At 55.3% G+C, this 18,370-nt stretch overlaps 2 protein-coding genes across 7 annotated transcripts in view; one reads left to right on the top strand and one right to left on the bottom strand.

Annotated features, from left to right (window-relative positions):
- LOC101518070 (cardiotrophin-2) lies at positions 1-16,983 on the bottom strand. 2 transcript variants are annotated; one of them, XM_058680857.1, is made up of 4 exons: positions 16,696-16,983; positions 7,809-7,852; positions 2,542-2,678; positions 1-1,227 (listed from the first exon to the last, which is right to left on the bottom strand). In XM_058680857.1, exons 3-4 carry the CDS (start codon positions 2,575-2,577, stop codon positions 769-771), a joined length of 495 nt encoding a protein of 164 aa, XP_058536840.1. In that variant the 5' UTR covers positions 2,578-2,678; positions 7,809-7,852; positions 16,696-16,983; the 3' UTR covers positions 1-768. The 2 variants fall into 2 exon arrangements, with proteins under 2 accessions (XP_058536840.1, XP_058536839.1); XM_058680856.1 differs by lacking the exon at positions 16,696-16,983 and having other exon boundaries at positions 7,747-7,883.
- The window catches only part of FBXL19 (F-box and leucine rich repeat protein 19), a 19,205-nt gene continuing 15,768 nt past the window's right edge, over positions 14,934-18,370 (top strand). The window contains exons 1-2 of one of the 5 annotated variants that reach the window (XM_004586896.3): positions 14,934-15,809; positions 17,007-17,207. In XM_004586896.3, coding sequence (XP_004586953.1) covers positions 17,031-17,207 — 177 coding nt within the window. In that variant the 5' untranslated portion in view covers positions 14,934-15,809; positions 17,007-17,030. Of the gene's footprint in view, positions 15,810-16,355; positions 16,497-16,568; positions 16,593-17,006; positions 17,208-17,380; positions 17,713-18,370 lie in introns of those variants that run through there. The other 4 variants (XM_058680851.1, XM_058680850.1, XM_058680852.1 and 1 more) reach the window with 4 other exon arrangements.

The following is an 18,370-nucleotide window of genomic DNA, read 5'->3' on the forward strand; positions in this document are numbered from 1 at the left end:
TGTACTCTACCCCACCACCTCCAACCTGGGTCTTATAAAGAGTGACCAAAAAAAAAAAAAAGTGGCACCTTAGAAGGGTTTTATTTCTGAGAATAAATTAATGCTTTTGTAAATAAAATGTTTAAAGAGAAAAGCAAAGGGAACTTTACCTGTACAGACGGCTTTGAGGATGGGAGAGGGGCTGTCTGGTTCCTGAGACCTGTCCCAAAGGGCACTGTGAGATTCGAGAGGGGATGGCCATCTGTCTGTGGCCAGAACAGAAAACAGGTGTGGCGTGGACCCTCGGTACATCGGGGATTGGACTTCCAGAGACCAGGAAGTGAAGCCCCTGCAGGCACAAAGTGGGGCCATGGCCGCCAAGAGGTAGACTAGCCAAAGAAAGAACTCCAGCCAGAAGAAAAGCCCTATCTTCACACAGGAAGTGAGGTAGATGGAGACAGGAAGTTATCCCCTGGACATCTCTAAAATTCGAGGATGAGGATTACTGGGGTTAGGGGAAGGGAGACAGCCCAGGAAGCCTCAGAGGAGGCACATTTTGCCAACCAGGATTACAAGGGATTACTAACCAGCAAAATGGTCTCAAAATGAAGACCCACATACATCTGGGCCAGGCAGGCCCTGACTGCCCAGGAAATAGTCATAAAGACCCATCCCACAGCTCCTTGTGTCACACAAGGTGTGCCTTCCTCTTGAGCTGGGAAGCCAGGCCGGACAGAGTCCACTGTGAGAGAGAGGAAGTGCTGAGCTCCGGCCCAAGGTCCTGTCCCTCTAGGCTGCATATTTGGCCTTGAGCAGAGCCAGGTCCCTCACTGCTCGGTCTGTCCAGTGACCATACTCCCGGGTCACCACGTAGCCCCGACATTTCCTCTCGAAGGCGGAAGCCCCGAAGGGAACAAGCCCAAGTGTGTCCTCTTCCTTGAGCACTGGCAGCCCCAGGGCCGTGGAGATCGTAGCCATGTTGCCCAGCAGGCCTTGCGCCCTGAGTCTCGCAGCATTGAGCTGTGCCAGCAGGACGGGGCTGTTAGGATTCAGGTCGCTCTGGTCGTCTCCCACCAGTTGCAGGTGCTGACTCAAGGCCAAGAAGGCCTCCTGGGCACGGCTCAGCCGCTCCCCGTCATCCAGGGCATGCCAGATCTTGAAGGAGATGGCGGCAGGAGGAAGACTGCTGAGCTGAAGCTCAGGCGCTGAGAAGCCAGGGTCACTGAAGGGGCTGCCCTGGTGCTGGAGCTGTGAGAGGAGCAGAGACAGACCGGAGTCAGGGGCAGCTGGCACTCCAATTCTACCTCCGGGACTGAAATGTTCCAAGGAGGAGATGCTCACAGAGTGGAGTCAGGAAGGACTTGCTGTGCACTTGCCCGGTGACATTGAACCTCAAGTCTGAATATTCCTATTGGGATGCTGGATAGAAATGACAGAGGATAGCATCTAGAAAGCACCTGACAGACAGGGCATGAAAAGCCCCTGTTAACTAATAATCTGTTTATATCAATGACCTCTGGGATTCTACCACACATCATGACATTTTTTTTTGTTTATACAGTTTAATTGCTTGCACCTGTTAACTGTATTCTCATCAAAAATAAATATTTGGCATAATCACACTGGGATGTCTTTTCTATCATAGTTCTCACCTCCACCAACCCCACAGACAGATCTTCTGGGTAGCTCACATGGCCTCATACCCACTTCACAGGAAAAGAGACTGAGGCACGTGGACCCAGAGAATAACAGCAGATATGGGGTTGGAACGCAGACTGGATAAATTCAATAGGCCTAGATTATAGCAGTGAGAGAGCGGCAAACGCCAGGGGCCCAGCAGATGCTGGAATGTGGGAAGGAGACAGGGCTAGGAAGGAAGAATTGGCCCAACAACACACTATCAGTTTTGTTTTTAAGATTTATTTATTTTTATTGGGAAAAGGCACATTTACAGAAAGGAGAGACAGAGAAAGAACTTCTACCTGCATGTTCCCTTCCCAGGTGGCTGCAACCGCCAGAGCTAAACTAATCCAAAGCCAGGAGCCAGGAGCTTCTTCCAGGTCTCCCACATGGATGTAGGGACCCAAGGCTTTGGGCCATCCTGTACTCTCCCAGGCCACAAGCAGGGAACTGAATGGGAAGTGGAACAGCCAGAATATGAACCAGAGCCCATATGGGATCCAGGTAGTTGCAAGGCAAGGATTTAATCACTAGGCTTATCACACCGGGCCCCACAACACCTTGTTTTAGGCAGGCCTTCACATTCACAATTGAAGCAAGCATGAAGCGGACCAAACAGAAAACATCTGTGAGTCCTACTGGCCTACAGGTTGCCCTTGTGGACGGAGGAGTGGGCACCAGGGTCATAGGACTCCACCCCTTGGTTTTGGATCCTGGCCGTGCCATGTGTTAAGTATGGGACCTTAGGCACTGGATTCACTGTCATCCAGACTCAGTCGCCTAGCATGTAAAATGGGCTGTGATTGCACAGCCTGAAATGTCTGGAGGCTTCAGGGTTTGGTTGGTCTCCCCCAGCCCCCCGCTGAGCGCAGTGTCACTCACGTAGGTGTGCAGCAGTGTGGACGTGTTCTTTTGCATGTACAGCGCCAAGCTGTAGGCTTGGCGAATGGGCTCAGCAGGTGACACAGGGGCGGCCAGGCCGAGGGCAGGCAGCAGCAGGCTCACCAGGCAGAGCGGGGCTGGCAGGGAAAGCACATGTCAGCATCCAGGGCCCCTCCCGCCTGCCTCTCCTTCCAACCAGCCATCCACCCCCTTGGCCTGCGGTTGTCTTATATATGTAAGATAAGGCAAGAATTACCCAGGCCGTAGGTTATTTCCAGTTCTGCTCACAGCTCCACTTAAACCCCAGGCCCATGCCTTCTGCTTCCTCCTGGACGTTTTCACTTGCATGGTGGCGAGTCACTCAGCACCTCCAGTCCTCGGCTCTGGACGTGCTGCCTGCAGCCACCTTCCCTCCTGTGGTCCTCATCCCACCTGGGCAGGGCCGCTCCGGGCCTAGCTGCCTCCTGTGGGAGGCCCCGCTTTCTTTCTAACCCTACACATCCCGTTCGACAGCTGCTTTTGTTATCTCTATTTCTTTTTTCAAGATTTATTTATTTATTCGAAAGGCAAAGTTAAAAAGAGGGGGAGAAGCAGAGTTCTTCCGTCCATTGATTCACTCCCTCAGATGGCTACAAAGACTGGAGCTGAGCCAGGCCAAAGCCAGGAACCTAGAACGCCATATCCAGGTCCCACATGTGGGTAGCAGGGTTCCAGGCACTAGAGCCATCTACTGCATTAACAGGGAGCTAGCTCGGAAGTGAAGCAGCCAAGACTAGAATCCGTGCTCATGTGGGATGCCATTGTTGCCGGTGGCAGTTTAACCCACTGCACCACCGTGATCACACCCCCCACTCACTCTTGTTAAGTTAATAAATTAAACAACTCATTTAGTTATTTAGAAGCCAGAGCTAGAGAGAGAGATCTTGCATTTGCTGATTCATGTCCCAGATGACTGCGCCAGACTGAGGAAGCCAGGAGCATTTTCTGGGTTTGCCACATGGTTGCAGGGCTCAGGCACTTCAGCTGTCTTCCTCTGCTTGCCCAGGTGCACTAGCAGGGAGCAGGGCTGGAAGAAGAGTAGCCTGGACACAAAGCAGCATCCATATGAACTGCAGGCTGTGGCCTTAAGGGCTCTGCCACGACATGACCACTTTCTCCCTGTCTCTCCTCTTTGTATATCTGACTTTGCAATAAAAATAAATAAATCTTAAAAAAAAAAATCATTGGCTTGCATGTGAACTGAATTAGGGGGAGAACCAGGTGGGGCTAAGTGATTATATCCACTGGTGCTTGCATGAGCCAGAGTAAGTGTGGGCTGGTCAGGTTTTTGCCACAGAATCAACTGGCCGGTGCTGAGACTTGAGGCAAATCCTGTCAGGCTAGACCACAGAACCACCCAGACAGTGCAAGATCCAAGGCTGGAAGTGAACCTTGTAGGGAAATTATAGGCACCCCTCTGATGGGCTGCAGCTCTCATGGGTGAGCATGAGAACCAGGGCTGGGGGTGGGCTTGCTGGACAGGCGGTAGCACTTGCCAGCATGAGTGTGGGCTGGATAGTGGGGTTGGTCAGGCTGAGCTCAGAACATGCTCCACATCAGGGACCCTGGGATGACATCAGGTGGCCGTCCCTCATCCCCGGGTATCAATGTGGTTAGGGTGCTAGGTGAGGCCCTCTCCCCTTCTCTTCCCGCTTCTCCCAGATACAGGAAGGAAAAAAAATGTGGAAACAATTGTCTCATTAACTTTCTCCTATTCTTCCATTCTTTTCATCACCCTAATTGGTGGTCCACATGGGCATACAGCCTTCCCAACTATGTGAACAGTATCAAAAATAAAAATAAATTTATTATTTAAAAAAAAGGTCTGGCTGGGTGGTGAGTATTTGGCCTGCTGTTCAAGACACCTGCGTCCCACATCAGCGTCGCTGGGGGGATGCTCAGTTCTGGCTCCTGATTGCAGCTTCCCACTGATGCGCAACTGGGAGGCAGCAGGTGACAGCCCAAGAAGCTGGGTCCCTGTGACCTACGTGAGAGGCCTGGGTTCCTTGGCTCTTTGCTTCAGTCTGGCCTAGCCAGCCTTGTTGCTGGCACTTGGGAGTTGGGGACAGGTGAGTCACATAATGGGAGATGTCTCCCTCTGTCTCTGCTACTCAATTAAAAAAAAAAAGATAGAGTGACCGGCGAATGGTTCTGCTGGCTGATCCTTCACCTCCAAACGCCAGCATCCCGTATGGACACCAGTTCGTGTCCTGGCTGCCTCACTTCCAATTCAGCTCTCTGTTTGTGGCCTGACAAAGTAGTGGAGGGTGGCCCAAGACCTTTGGACCCTGTGTCATGTGGGAGGCCTGGAGGAGGCTCCTGGCTCTATGCTTTGAATCCGCTCAAAGCATATGCTATGTCCATTGTAGCTGTTCATTTGGGGAATGAACCAGCAGATGGAAGATCTTTCTCCTTCTCTGTAAATCTGCCTTTCTAATAACAATAAATAATGAAAAGGATGTGTATGCTAAAATAATAGTATAGTACGTCAAACTGCAGCATGCAGTGCTGGCATCTCATAGGTACCTAAGTTTGTGTCTTGGCTACATCTTGGCAGGTAGCTGAAGGCAGCCTGAATGTTGGGTCTCCTGTCACCTAAGTGTGAGATCTGAATGAAATTCTGGGCTCTGGACTTCGATCTGACCCACTCCTGGACATTGGGGGTGAACCAGCAGATGATTCTCTCTGTCCGTATCTCTGTCCTTTTCAAATAACTTTTTAAAAATCTTAAAACTTTTTGAAAATGTAAAATGTATCCTAAATTTTTAAAAAAGGATTTTTTTTATTGGAAAGTCAAATCTACAGAGAGAAGGAGAGACAGAGAGAGGAAGATCTGTCCACTGGTTCACTCTCCAAGTGGCCGCAACGGCCAGAGCTGTGCTGATCCAAAGCCAGGAGCCAGGAGCTTTTTGCAAATCTCCATTGTGGGCACAGGGTCCCAAGGCTTTGGGCTGTCCTCCACTACTTTTCCAGGTCACAAGCAGGGAGCTAGAAGGGAAGTAGAATAGCCGGGACATGAACCTGTGCCATATGGGATCCCGGCCCATGCAAGGTAAACATTCTAGCCACTAGGCTCTCATGCCGGGCCTAAGTGTATCCTGATTTTATGTTCCCATCAGGCATGTGCAGCTCCAGGAGGAATGACCTAAGGCCATCAGCTAGGAAGCAACAGAGTGGGAAGCAAACCCAGGTGGACCTCTGTCCTTCCCTTCCTACAATCCGGAGTTTCCAGAAGTTCAGAGAAGATCAAAAGGAAAGGTTCTTTCATTCGTTCAGAGTGGATCGGTGCCTCACTTTCCAGCATAGTGGTGTTACACTTTATTTATATATCTCATGGGCAGTGTTTGTTTTATTTTTTGTTTCTTTATTTAAAAGATTTATTTATTTTCATTGGAAAGGCAGATGTACAGAGATGAGGGACAGAGAGAAAGATCTCCCACCTGCTGATTTACTCCCCAAGTGGCCACAATAATTGAAGCTGAGCCCATCAGAAGCCAGGAGCCAGGAACATCTTCTGGGTCTCCCACATGGGTGCAGGGCCATCCTAGACTGCTTTCCCAGGCCACAGGCAGGGAGCTGGATGTGAAGCAGAGCAGCTGGAATATGAACCGGCAGCCAAATGGGATGCTGGCCAGCGCTTACAGGTGGAGGATCAGTCTGTTGCAGTATGGTGCCAGCCCGCAACTGCTTTGTGTTTAGAAGGACATTTCTCCGAGGCCACAGGTTCCTGTTGATTTGTGTCCTGCTGTGTCCCCAGTGCTTAGCCCAGTGCTTCCAGTCTCCTAGCTCTGGGCACTTTACATCTGAAGAGTCAACTCATCCGCATTTGAGCTTTTCAAAGGGAACATCGTATCTGCACAAAGCACCTAGATTGCCCTCTTATTACACACACCCCAGTGTAACCAGGAACGGTGAAGCGACCACTGAGCAGCACTGACACTGTAGCAGCTATTTCAAGTCATCCAGAGGTGATTTCCAGGACTCTGGAGGGGGCAGGTGGCTAAGCTGCCCCTTGGGGTGCCAACGTCCCGTATCCGGGTGTCTAAGTTCAAGTCCTGGTCCTGCTCCTGCTTCCAGCTTCCTGCCGCTGTGCACTCTGGGAGGCAGCAATGCAAAGTCTCCACCTGGCAGACCTGGGTGGATTGCCGGCTTCCTGGCTTTCGCCTGGGCTAACCTCGGCTGTTGTGTTGTGGGCACATGGGCTGGGGTGATGGGGTGACAAGGTGGGAGGGAACCAGCAGATGGCACCTTTCCTTCCTATGCAAATGACAGCATACAAATACAACATCCACAAGATATACAGTCTGTGGGAGGCAATGTGCGGGTCATAAACACTGCAAAACACTGCACTACTGAGGCACTTGATGCTGGAACCCATCCCCGGCGGGAGGGGTGTCATTGAAGACCCCCTAGCACCTGGCACCCAGTTGACACTGAATAAATTCTCAGTGAATAAGTGATGAAGGCAGCCTTTTATGGGGAGAATCTAGGGGCTCCTAGCAGCTACCGGGGACCAGGCACATGAGCTAGAGGGGCCAAAGGGGCCTGGCAGGGGTCCCTCCCTTCCTGGCGTCCAGTCCCACCTCTGTACCCTGGCCCCCTCACTCACCTGGCCGCCAGCTCATGCTCCCTTCCTTGGCGCCTTCCTCTAGCAGTCTCTGGGCCTTCCCGGGGCACCTGTCCTCCCACCCCTCAGATGCATTTATCCCTGGGACCGCCCAGCAGGAGGGAAGCAGGCACACCCTGCGGGAGGTGGGGGCAGCAGACATGGTCATGGTGAAGTCCCGAGAGGCAGACCTGACCTCCAGCACGTCATGGGAGGAGGTTTGGGAGTGTTGGCCTGGAGGGCGGTACCAATTCTAGAACGTGGGACTTTGAGCACTGCAGGTGCAGACTAGGCAGAGAAGGGGACATAAGTGTGTATGTGGGGGTCACCCTGTGGCCCCCAAGTTGGACCTTACACCCTAGCGGCTGGGAGGGAGGGACCAAGGCGGGGAGGGAATTATGGGGTACAAAGGGGCTGCCCCACTGGCTCCCTGCAGCTCCGCACGTCCTGGGATCCAGTTTCCTGAGGAGGAGGCGGCCCCCTGCTCCGCCCACGGGGACCCGGGCCATCCAGACCTTCGTTCTTGGTACAGGATGGGAGTGGTGTGTGGGTAACATCACTCACAGCCAGGGACACCCTCCTCTGACGTGGAGCACGCGTATGGTCACACTCCTGTGGGTACCTGCTGAGCCTGGGTGCGTCTTCTCACGTGTACCTCCTGGGCATCTGTCCACAAAACAAGATGAAAAGCTCTGCCCTTAGCATCCCGCACGCCTGCACCTACACGGGTCACCCAACAGGGCGCCAGGCGACACCCAGAGGGCACCTGTGTGCCTGCAAACACACGTGTGCTCTGGGGATCTGGATCCAGGAGTATCCATGCCCAGCAGCAGAGGGGCTCAGAGATGGCATCCCCATGCCCAAGCACAGCACGCAGACACAGGTGGGCTTGCAGGCCCGGGCCCCTTTCCCTGGGCAGGAGCAGACACTGTGAGCCAGTTCCCTTGCAGAGCTTTCTCAGCCTCTCCTGTCAGCTCTGTCTTAGGCTACCCTGCTTGCCTGAGCCTGGTGGGCAGCTGAGGGGCACATGGAAGGACCACAGGCTCACTCAGTGACACCCACTGTGGGTGGTACCCAAGGCAAACTGGGTCCCCTCAATGGACACATTGATCTCTGAAAAAGGCAGGATGTTGAGAAGGAGCTAGATCCACAGGATCAGCAGGGGGTCGTTGGGACCTAGATAAGGAGCCTTAGACCCAGAGAGAGACAACCACTTACCTGGAGTCACCCAGCAAAGCCGGGGCAGCTCCTAAGCTACTAACCCTCCAGGCTCAGGGCAGGATGCGGCATGTCCCAGATTTGGCTTATAAACTGAAGGAGTGAGGAGGCTGAAGAGAAACTGGGGTTCAGAGGTGGACAGGGTCCCCAAGATTAGGGGTTACTAGGGGGGCAGGGTGGCCCTGGGCCAGGCAGCGGTGATGTCAGAGGATTAGGTGAAGCCATTGAGTGGGTGCATTGAGGCATGGGCCAGGTCCTGGGCGGGGAGGGGCATGAAAGAAGGAGGGGGAAGAGAGAGAGCAGACACTTGATCTGGTGCTATTCACAGGTGGCCTGTGGACGTGGGCTGGGCCTCACCTGGAGGACAGGCTGAGCCCAGCCCGACTCCACTACCTCTCACCTCCCCTGGCTTCTCTCTTCCTCTCTCTCTCTCTCTCTCTCTCTCTGGAGCCCCAGGAACCCTCCCAGGTAGAGAGACCAGCCCCCAACCTAGGCCCAAGCCAGTTTATCCAAGGCACCCTTGGCCAAGTTCATCAGCTCTGCCACCCTCTTCTACCTGCCCATGTAAGCTGCCTTGCTGTTTTGATCTTATCATAAACTGGGACAAGAGGTGTTGTGGCACAGTGGATTAACATACCGTCAGCAACTGCCAGAATCCCATATGGTCACCGGTTCATGTCCTGGCTGTTCTGCTTCCTAACCAGCTCCCTGATAAAATAACTGGGAAAGGAGCAGAGGATGGCCTAGGTGTTTGGTCCCTGCTGCCATGTGGGAGACCTGGATGAGGCTCAAGCTCCTGGCTCCTGTCTTCTGCCTGGCCCAGTGCTGGCCTTTGGGGAATGACAGTGGCGGGAAGATTTGTAGTTGTTACACCCATTTTTGCACATGGCTTTTAGAGTAGCCTGCTGATTGCCAAGGTCACCCAGAAAGTTGGGTACAGATGGCTTGAACTCAGGACCAGCTCCAAACATCTTCTCTGCCCCCTCCCCAGTATCTGCCTCGCAGTCTGTACCCGTGCAGGGGATACGTGGTCAGATGTGACGACAGCACGGAGCACCCGGACCTGACCCAGGCTGGCTCTTCCTCTTCCTGCTGGGCAGCTGAGTGGCCCTCGGCCTGACCAGGAGCTGTGGAGGCAGAAGCTTCATGACAGGAAATGAGGTGTTGCTTTGGAGCCAGGAGACAGTGAGCTGAGGCCCAGTAGGGCTGGTCCCACACTCAGCAGTAACCTCCCACATGGCCATTTCGTGTCCTGAGCTTCCCAAAGGAGTGACGCAAGAACTGAGTCCCAGGAGATGAGCAAAGCTGGGAAGAAGATGCAGAATAGGACAGGGAGGTCATGAGGGAAAGACTGTAACCAGGGGCTGGCACTTTGGCATAGCGGGTAAAGCCGCTATGTGCAGCGCCAGCATCCCACATGGGCGCTGCTTTGTGTCCTGGCTGCTCCACTTCCCATCAAGTTCCCTGTTAATGGCCTGGAAAAGGAGCAGAGGACAATCCCAAATTCCTTAGCCCCTGAATTCACATGGGAGATCGAAAAGAAGCTCCTGGTTCCTGGCTTCCAATCAGCTCAGCTCTGGCCATTGTGGCCATCTGGGGAATGAACCAGCAGATAGATTTTCCAATCTATTTCTCCTCTCTGTAAGTCTGATATGCCATTCCAATACAAATAAATGACTCTTTAAAAAAGAATTTTTTAAAAATTGGGCATGGCTTGATTAGCTAATCCTCCCCTCCTTCAAGCACTGGGGTCCTTACATGAAGTACTGGTTTGTGTCCCGGCTGCTCCACTTCCCATCTAGCTCCGTGCTTCTGGTTTGGGAAAGCAGTGGAGGATGGCTCAAAGCCTTGGGAACCTGAACACACATGTGGGAGACCCAGAAGAAGTTCCTGGCTCCTGGCTTCAGATCTGCTCAATTCCTACAGTTGGCAGCCATTGAGGGATAGATGAGCCTTCTGTTTCTGTTTTTCTCTGTAAATCCTATATGGACGCCTGTTCTAATGTCAGCAGCGCTGCTTCCCATCCAGCTCCCTGCTTGTGGCCTTGGAAAGCAGTAGAAGATGGCCCAAAGCCTTGGGACCCTGCACCTGCATGGGAGACCTGGAAGAGGATCTGGGCTCCTGGCTTCAGAGTGGCACAGCACCAGCCGTTGTGGTCACTTGGGGAATGAATCATCAGACAGAAGATATTTCTTTTGCTCCTCCTCTGTTCATATATATCTGACTTTGCAATGAAAATAAATAAATCTTGGGCTTGCTGCAATGGCCTGGTGGCTAAAGTCCTCACCTTGAATGCACCAGGATCCCATATGGGCATTAGTTCTAATCCCGGTAGCTCTACTTCCCATCCAGCTCCCTGCCTGTGGCCTGGAAAAGCAGTTGAGGATGGCCCAAAGCCTAGGAACCCTGCACCCATGTGGGAGACCTGGACGAAGTTCCTGGCTCTTGTCTTTAGCTTAGCTTATCTCTGGCTGTTGCGGTCACTTGGGGAATGAATCATCGGATGGAAGATCTTCCTTTCTGTTTCTCCTCCTCTCTGTATATCTGACTTTCCAATAAAAATAAAGAAATCTTTAAAAAATAACATTTTAAAGATTTATTTTAAAAGATTTATATTATTTTTAAAGATTTATTTATTTTTATTTCAAAGCCAGATAAATAGAAAGAGGAAGAGAGACAGAGAAGATTTCTCATCCGATGATTCACACCTCAAGTGATCATAATGGCCGAAGTCAGGAGCCAGGAACTTTTCCAGGTCTCCCATTAGGTGCAGGGTCACCACACCAGGCCCAAAGATTTATTTATTTTTATTGCAAAGTCAAATATACAGAGAGGAGGAGAGACAGAGAGGAAGATCTTCCATCCGATGACTCACTCCCCAAGTGAGCCGCAATGGCCGGTGCTACGCTGATCCGAAGCCAGGAACCAGGAACCTCTTCCGGGTCTCCCACGTGGGTGCAGGGTCCCAAAGCTTTGGGCAGTCCTCAACTGCTTTCCCAGGCTACAAGCAGGGAGCCGGATGGGAAGTGGAGCTGCCGGGATTAAAATCGGCGCCCATATGGGATCCCGGGGCATTCAAGGCGAGGAATTCAGCCACTAGGCCATGCCGCCGGGCCGAAAAGTCAAATATATTAAAAGAACGAGAGACAGAGAGGACCCCAGCGCATGCAAGGCGAGGACTTTAGCTTCTAGGCTACAATGCCGGGCCCTAGATTTATTTATTTTTATTGGAAAGTCAGCTCTACAGAGAGGAGAGACAGAGGGAAAGATCTTTCATCTGCTGATTCACTCCCCAAGTGGCTGTAACAACCAGAGCTAATCCAAAGCCAGGAGCCAGGAGGTTCTTCCAGATCTCCCACGTGGGTGCTGGGTCCCAAGACTTTGGGCCGTCTTCTACTACTTTTCCAGGCCACAAGCAAAGAGCTGGATGGGAACTAGAGAAGCTGGGACATGAACTGGCACGCATGTGGGTTCCCATGTGGGATCCAGGCAGTTGTAAGGTGATGATTTAGCAACTAGGTTACTGTGTTGAACCCAAATAACTTTAAAAAAAATGTTTTATTTTAATTTAAGGAATTATTTATTTATATTGCAAAGTGATATAGAGAGAGGAGGAGAGACAGAGATGAAGTTCTTCCTTCTGCTGATTCACTACCCAAGTGGCCACCACAGCTGGAGCTATGCCAATCTAAAGCCACGAGTCAGGAGCCTCTTTTGGGTCTCCCACGTGGGTGCAGGGTCCCAAGGCTTTGGGGCATCCTGGACTGCTTTCCTAAGCCACAAACGGGAGCTTGGGGAAGCAGGGTTGCCAGGATTAGAACCAGTGCCCATATGGGATCTGGGCACATTCAAGGCGAGGACTTTAGCCACTAGGCTATTGCGTCAGGCCCTCAACACTCTTTTTTAACACTGAAATAAGCTTTTCATTCTATTTTTCATGAACCATTGGAAGCATGCTTGTACAAATATTATCTGTTCATGATGAAGACTTTTACTTGAAAAAATGAACATTTTTTTTTTGTAGGTTTTTATTTTCCTTCATTTATTTGAGAGCACAAAGAGTTTGCTTTCTCCCAATTCAGGCACCAGGAACTCAACCCAGATCTCCCGCGGGGGGGGGGGGGGCAGGAGCCCAGTCACCTGTGACGGTACCGCTGGCCAGGCCTGAATTAACTGGACTGCTCAGCAGTTCTCTGAAATGTCTATTCCCACGACCTCACTTTTCTCATCCATAAAATGGGAGTATATTTCACAGGTCTCTCACGCCTCATAAAGCTTCCTATGCAGTGGAAAACACAAGGAAGAAATCTCCTGGTGGGGCGGAGAAGCGGGAAGAAGGACGGGGAAGTGAATTACCCACAGGCTTCCTTGGGATGGCGGTGTTTACATACAATCCTGAAAGATGGGCCGCTCATTGGGTGAAGCAGGCGATCGGAGGTGGGGAGACCTGGACCAGGACTCTGAGTTCCAAATAGCTCATTCTTCAAGGGAAAAGGGAAACACGCTGAGAGGTCAGGGCCTGAAACCTTGGGACTGTCGCCCACCTGGCCTGCAGAGAAACCACACCCACCCAGAGAGGGAAGCCCAGGAGGCCAGCCTGGAAGTCAGACCGGAGCGGATTAAGTAAGGAGGGTAAGGTGACACCGAGCGGGGGGCTGAGGGGTGCAGGCGGTCGTCTCCAGGTCATCGGGGGTCGGAGACGCCAGGGTGCGCTGCACCCACCACACAACTTGAGCTGGAGGAATTAGCTGCAATGGAGAACGGGCGCCCCCTGGGAGCAGCGCCGGGTAGTGGCGCTGCCGAAGGGCGGAGGGGGGTGCTGCTCAAAATGGGGTACGCCTGCGCCCCCCAGGCTTCTTGTCATTAGCGACTTCTGTCCGGCTTTTTGGACTCTCGGACTCCCCGGAAAGGAAGCACCGTCCAGTGCCCCGCGCCAGAGCCGGGCCTTTGGTGTGAATATTGTCTTGTTTAACATTCTTAACATTGCTTTCCAAGTGGGTAGTCTCATCCCCATTTTTCAGATGAGAAACATCGAGCGTTGATAACTTTCCGCGGATGGAGCGGGCCTGGGATTTGTGGCATTCCAGAGATTTGTTTTCCTTTCTCCCGCCCCGGGAGCCCTAACGACTTGCAGGATTTCGGTTTGGGGCTCAGTGGCATCGGAGCTTTCTCAGGGACAACGGCGGCGTGACTTCTGGCGAGACCACGCCTCCTTAGCGGCCACTCTCCTGATTCCTGCTGTTTTCCCAGCCTTCCTTTGAAGTACAAAGTCCTCGCCACGCGAGAAGGCGGACATTCGCTATTCCTGGATCGCCCGGGCATCTTTTCCCCTCATTCGCAGTGAACCCCACTGGTGACATACATTCCCCCCACCCTCCTCCACCAGCGAGTTCAGGACTGCATCTCCCGGCAGCCCGGGCCGAACGGGCTGCCGGGGCGAAGGGGAAGGGCACTTTCCGTTTCCGCCGGCTCGCGATTCGGCGTGTCCGCCCGGGATGCACATTGCAACAGCCGACGGCCTTTCTCTGGAGAGCTCAGGACAGGACTACGTCCCCCAGCAAGCACTAGCGAAGGGAACCGGCGTCCGGGACGCCATTTTCCCCGTAGTTCCTCGCCTCCCGTTTCCGCCGGGAGCAACCTCAGCGCTGGACTACAAATCCCATGGTGCTTCGGCGCCTTGGCCTCTCGTTCGCTTCGGCCGCCATCTTTGCCGGCAGTCCCCGCCCCTCTCCCTTCCATTGTCTGGACTGAAGAAAATAGTGGGGAGCTGGGAAGACTACAACTCCCGGCAGGCCTTGTACCATCGGGAGGTGGTAGGGGAAGATTAGGAGATTGCAGGCGTGCGAGGTGCCCAAGGTGATGCAACGAGGCGGCCGAGAGGCTAGGCAGCCTGCCATCTTTACGGTAGTCTACTTATTCTCTTGGTTCCGCCGTTCTGAAAGAATAGCAGAAGACTAGGAAACTACTCTTCCCAACGCACCTCCTTAGATCAAATCCTAGTCAAGTGTACGCCCCCTTCCGCCATCTTGCTTGTAGTCCTCATTCCTCTTCACCTTTCCATTGTTCCTGACGAATAGAAATGGCAGCGGGAAAGCAGCAGATGGACTGCGACTCCCGTCAGGTACCACACACGCGGAGGGTTGTGGACAGGAGACCGTGTGAGTGCCTGGGAAGGAGGTCGGGTCGGAGGAGAAGGCCATCTTGCTTGTAGTCCTCATTCCACTCCTTCTCCATGATCTGCAACGGAGAGCCTCGGGCCAAGTGACTACAGTTCCCGGCATCCTCGGTTCCCGGCGTGGCAGTTCTCCGCCATTTTGTTCGTAGTCCTTGCTGGTCCTAGCGTCTCGTCGTCCCTGCAGTAGCGCCAACGTTCTCCGGACTACAACTCCCATCGTGCCCTGCGCGCGCCCTCCTGAAAAGTGGAGGCGGTGGAGGAAGGAGGGGGCAGGGGGCGGAGTTCCTCTGGGAGAAGGAGGGAGTAAGAGGAGGAGGAGGGAAGGAGGAGGGAGGGGAGGGGGGAAGAGGAGGAAGGAGGAAGGAGCTGAGGAGGGATGAGAGAAGCAGCCAGGGTCCCTGGCTGAAGAATCGCGGGGCTGGGGGACCAAGGGGGCTGAGACACTCCTAACTGCCCCCTTCCCCTTTCCCTGCTCCCTTGCATCCTTTCCTTCCACCCTCACGCTTGAGGAGGGGGATTTATTCAAATTTTATTTAAATCCCTGTCTCCCGAGGGTCGCGCGCTGGAGGGGGGGAGGGGAGAGGGCGGGGGTGCGCGCGGGCTGGGGGGCGGGGCTGAGCAGCTTCCTTTGCCCCCCTCCGCTGGCTCCGGAGGCGTTGGGCAGGGGGCCGCAGTCCAGGGGCGGGCCCAGGGGAGGGGGGCAGGTTACAGCGACCCCCCCCTCCCCGGGAACCGGTGGTGGGCGGGGCTTGAACCCCGGAAACGGTGGGGGGCCCAGGCCTGGCCCTGGACCCCTGGGCAGTGGGGGGCCGAGAAGGGGCCAGTTAAAGGGCCGGGGGCGCTGAGGAGAGGCGGGGCGGGGTGGGGGGAGGGGAGCTGGGACTCGGACCCGGGACTGAGTGGGGCCCGGGGAAGAAGCTGAGCACCCTGCGCCCGAAGAGCCCCCGTTGGCCTGGGGGGGCTGAGGGACTGAGCCCCCCAGAGCAGGACCTCCCCCTGGAAGGGCCGCGCCGCAGCCCGTGGGAGGGCCTCGCCCCCGGCGCCCCCCAGCTCCATTCGCCGCTGTCCCGGCCTCCGCCGGAGGGAGGGGCTGAGCGCCCTCGGGGGGCCGTGGACCCCGGCGTTCTGAGCGTTCTGCGCCCCGCGCCGCCCGGCCCCCCTGCCGCCGATGGCCGCCGACCCGCCGGGAGCTGCCGAGAAGGGAGAGATGGCTCCCGGGACACGTGTGAGGTGGGTTCGTGCGGCTCCTGCTCACCCCGAGACCTGGGCAGCTCCCACTCCCATTCATCCTGGCCCGGCCTCACTAGGCCTTCCCCGCCCCCAGCCTCACCCTCTTCTCTGGTCCAAACTCCTCTCCAGCCTTTTCTTCTATACCTCTCCACTCTGGGGACCTGGCCTGCTCTCCCAGAGCCTGCCTTCCCCCTGCGGACCCCACCCCCCACCCACGCAGGCCCACCCCACCCCCTCCTGCCATCGCAGCCCTCCAGGCCCCTCCCCTGGAGTGCTGGAGGGCCCCTTACTCCCGTGGATGGGTCTGGAATTCCCTGGAAAGGGGGAAGCCAGGGTAAGACTCTGGGAAGAGATCCTGGGGCCTGAGTCGGGCTGGGACCCTAAGGCTCTGGTTTCCTTGGGAAGGAGGCCCAGGAGACTGGGAGGACAATCGGGGTTGGAAGGCAGCAGCAGGGTTTAGCCCATCCTGAGTTGGGTGGAGGTGTCAGGCCAGGATTCTAGAATCCCAGCGAACCTGCGGGGCGGGGGAGGGGGGGTGGCCAGGTGGAGCTGAGGAATCCTAGAGGAGGTGGCCTTAGGGCAGGAGTGGGCGGAGCGGCTTTAGGGCAGGAGTGGGTGGAGGGGTCGTGGAACCGGAGGGGGTGGACCCGTACCTTCTCAGGAATCACGAGAATTCCGCTGGATCTGGTGAGGATGCCTAGGTTTGTGGGGCAGGGAGGGATGGCCTTGGTGGATGAGAGAGAAGTGTGGCATTCCAGCCAGGAGTCTGGGCGTATCTCGGAGGTAAACCTGGTGGACTTGGGTTGGGGAGAGCCTAAGGTGTCCTCGCATTAGGGGAACAGGATGGAAGTTGGATCCTCCCGAGGTCACACCCCAGACAGGGCACCCCTACCTTGCAGGAGCTCTGAGAAGAGAGGCCTCTGGGACCCTCCCTGAGCTGGAGCAGGGCTCTGAGGAAGTCTTAGGGGGAGGAGTGAGAGCATGGGGGGGGGCAGTTCTTGTGGCCCCCAGAGGAGCCAGCTGGGCTGCCACTGGGCGCTCTGCAGGAGAGGGAGTGGTCCCCTTCACTCACTCCCGCAGCAGGGCTTGCTTCAGCTGCCTAGAGTGGGGACAGCTGCCAGGACTGCCAGGCCAGGGATCCCTCACGCGCCCCCAGCCGTGGGTCCTGCATCCGACCTCGCCCCCATCTCCCCACAGCCCTCGGCGTTGCTGACGCCCCCAATGTCGTCGAGCAGCCGGGGGCCGGGGGCCGGAGCGCGCCGACGCCGAACCCGCTGCCGCCGCTGCCGGGCCTGTGTGCGAACTGAGTGCGGGGACTGCCACTTCTGCCGAGACATGAAGAAGTTCGGGGGGCCCGGGCGCATGAAGCAGTCGTGCCTGCTCCGGCAGTGCACCGCCGTGAGTTCCACCCCTGCCATGTCGGGCACCTTGCAGTGTGGAGGGCCGCTGGCCCAGACCCCTTCTGGGCTGGCCATGGCTAGTTCCAGAGGGCACCAGGGAGCCACCATTCCGCCTGCTCACTTGCTTCTTTCCTTCATTAGTTGGTTTAAATGTACATTTTCATCCTTGGCTCCTAGCTGGGGGTGCACGGGGGTGCCCAAGGGTGCAGAGTCCCTCCCTCCTGGCTCCTTCCTCCCCTGCTTTCCAGAGCCCCTAGCAACCCCACCCCCACTGGACCACTCCCTAGAGGTCTGCAAGGGGGCCCAGCCCAGCTCGGACCTCTTCTGGGCTCATCTGGGTGGGATGGCATTTGAGATCAGGCTCATACCCCTTTATGTGACCTTGAGCACATCCCTTTGAACTTGAGCTACCTTCCCTGTAAAACTGTTTTTTTCTTTGCTGAGTTGTAAAGATGAAACAATAGCATGGACGTGAACCTGCCGTGCGCCAGGCCCGGCACCCAGTAGGTATCGGGGAAACGTGGGTTTCCTCCTTGCCTTCCTCAGCCTTTGAGTCTCCCCCGGCCCCGGCCCCACCCCAGCAGCCCCAAGCCGCCAGCTGCTTCCTGTAGCCCCCTCCCCACGCGGCACCTCCTGCTCCTCTTTCCTGGTTGGTCTCTTTGGCCCACAGCCTCTGTCTTCCTTTAGCCCCTAACTCTTAGCCTTGCTTTCCTATTTGTTCTTGCTCTCCCTGTTTTGTCCTTGATCTCCTCCTGTCCCGCAGCCTCCAGCCTCCCTGGTAGGATTCAGTCTTTCCACCTTTGTGACCTTGAGAGTCACAGGGTTGGAGGGTTGTGTCCTTAAGTATTCCCTGGGGTCCACCAAAACCCCTACACTGCAGGCTTGAGCGCCTAGGAAAGCCCCGCAGCTCACTCTGAGTGTACCTTTCGCATTTGCCTGTGGTCTGCAAGCTGTTGCAGCACGCTTGGCCACTGTGTCCCCAGTGTCCCCCCTTCCCCCTGCAGTCCTGCCTTCTAGAGCTGCTTCGCCCCGTCCTATAGGTGCAGATACGTAGCTTGCTAAATACGGGAGCAGGCTTCAGGATCTGGCCCGGCGTGGCCTAGGGTTTCTGGAGTCTTCTGCTAGCTGGCCAGGACCCCCAAAAGCAGGGGCTTTGCTTTC

Source organism: Ochotona princeps, chromosome 24 (genome assembly GCF_030435755.1).
Source record: "Ochotona princeps isolate mOchPri1 chromosome 24, mOchPri1.hap1, whole genome shotgun sequence".
Classification (NCBI taxonomy): Eukaryota; Metazoa; Chordata; class Mammalia; order Lagomorpha; family Ochotonidae; genus Ochotona; species Ochotona princeps.

Excerpts from the sequence above, each read along its gene's own strand:
- LOC101518070 (XM_058680857.1), bottom strand. The coding sequence starts at position 2,577 with ATGCAAAAGAACACGTCCACACTGCTGCACACCTAC. Across the intron at positions 1,228-2,541 it reads CCACACTGCTGCACACCTAC|CTCCAGCACCAGGGCAGCCC; the intron begins GTGAGTGACACT and ends CTCCTCTCACAG.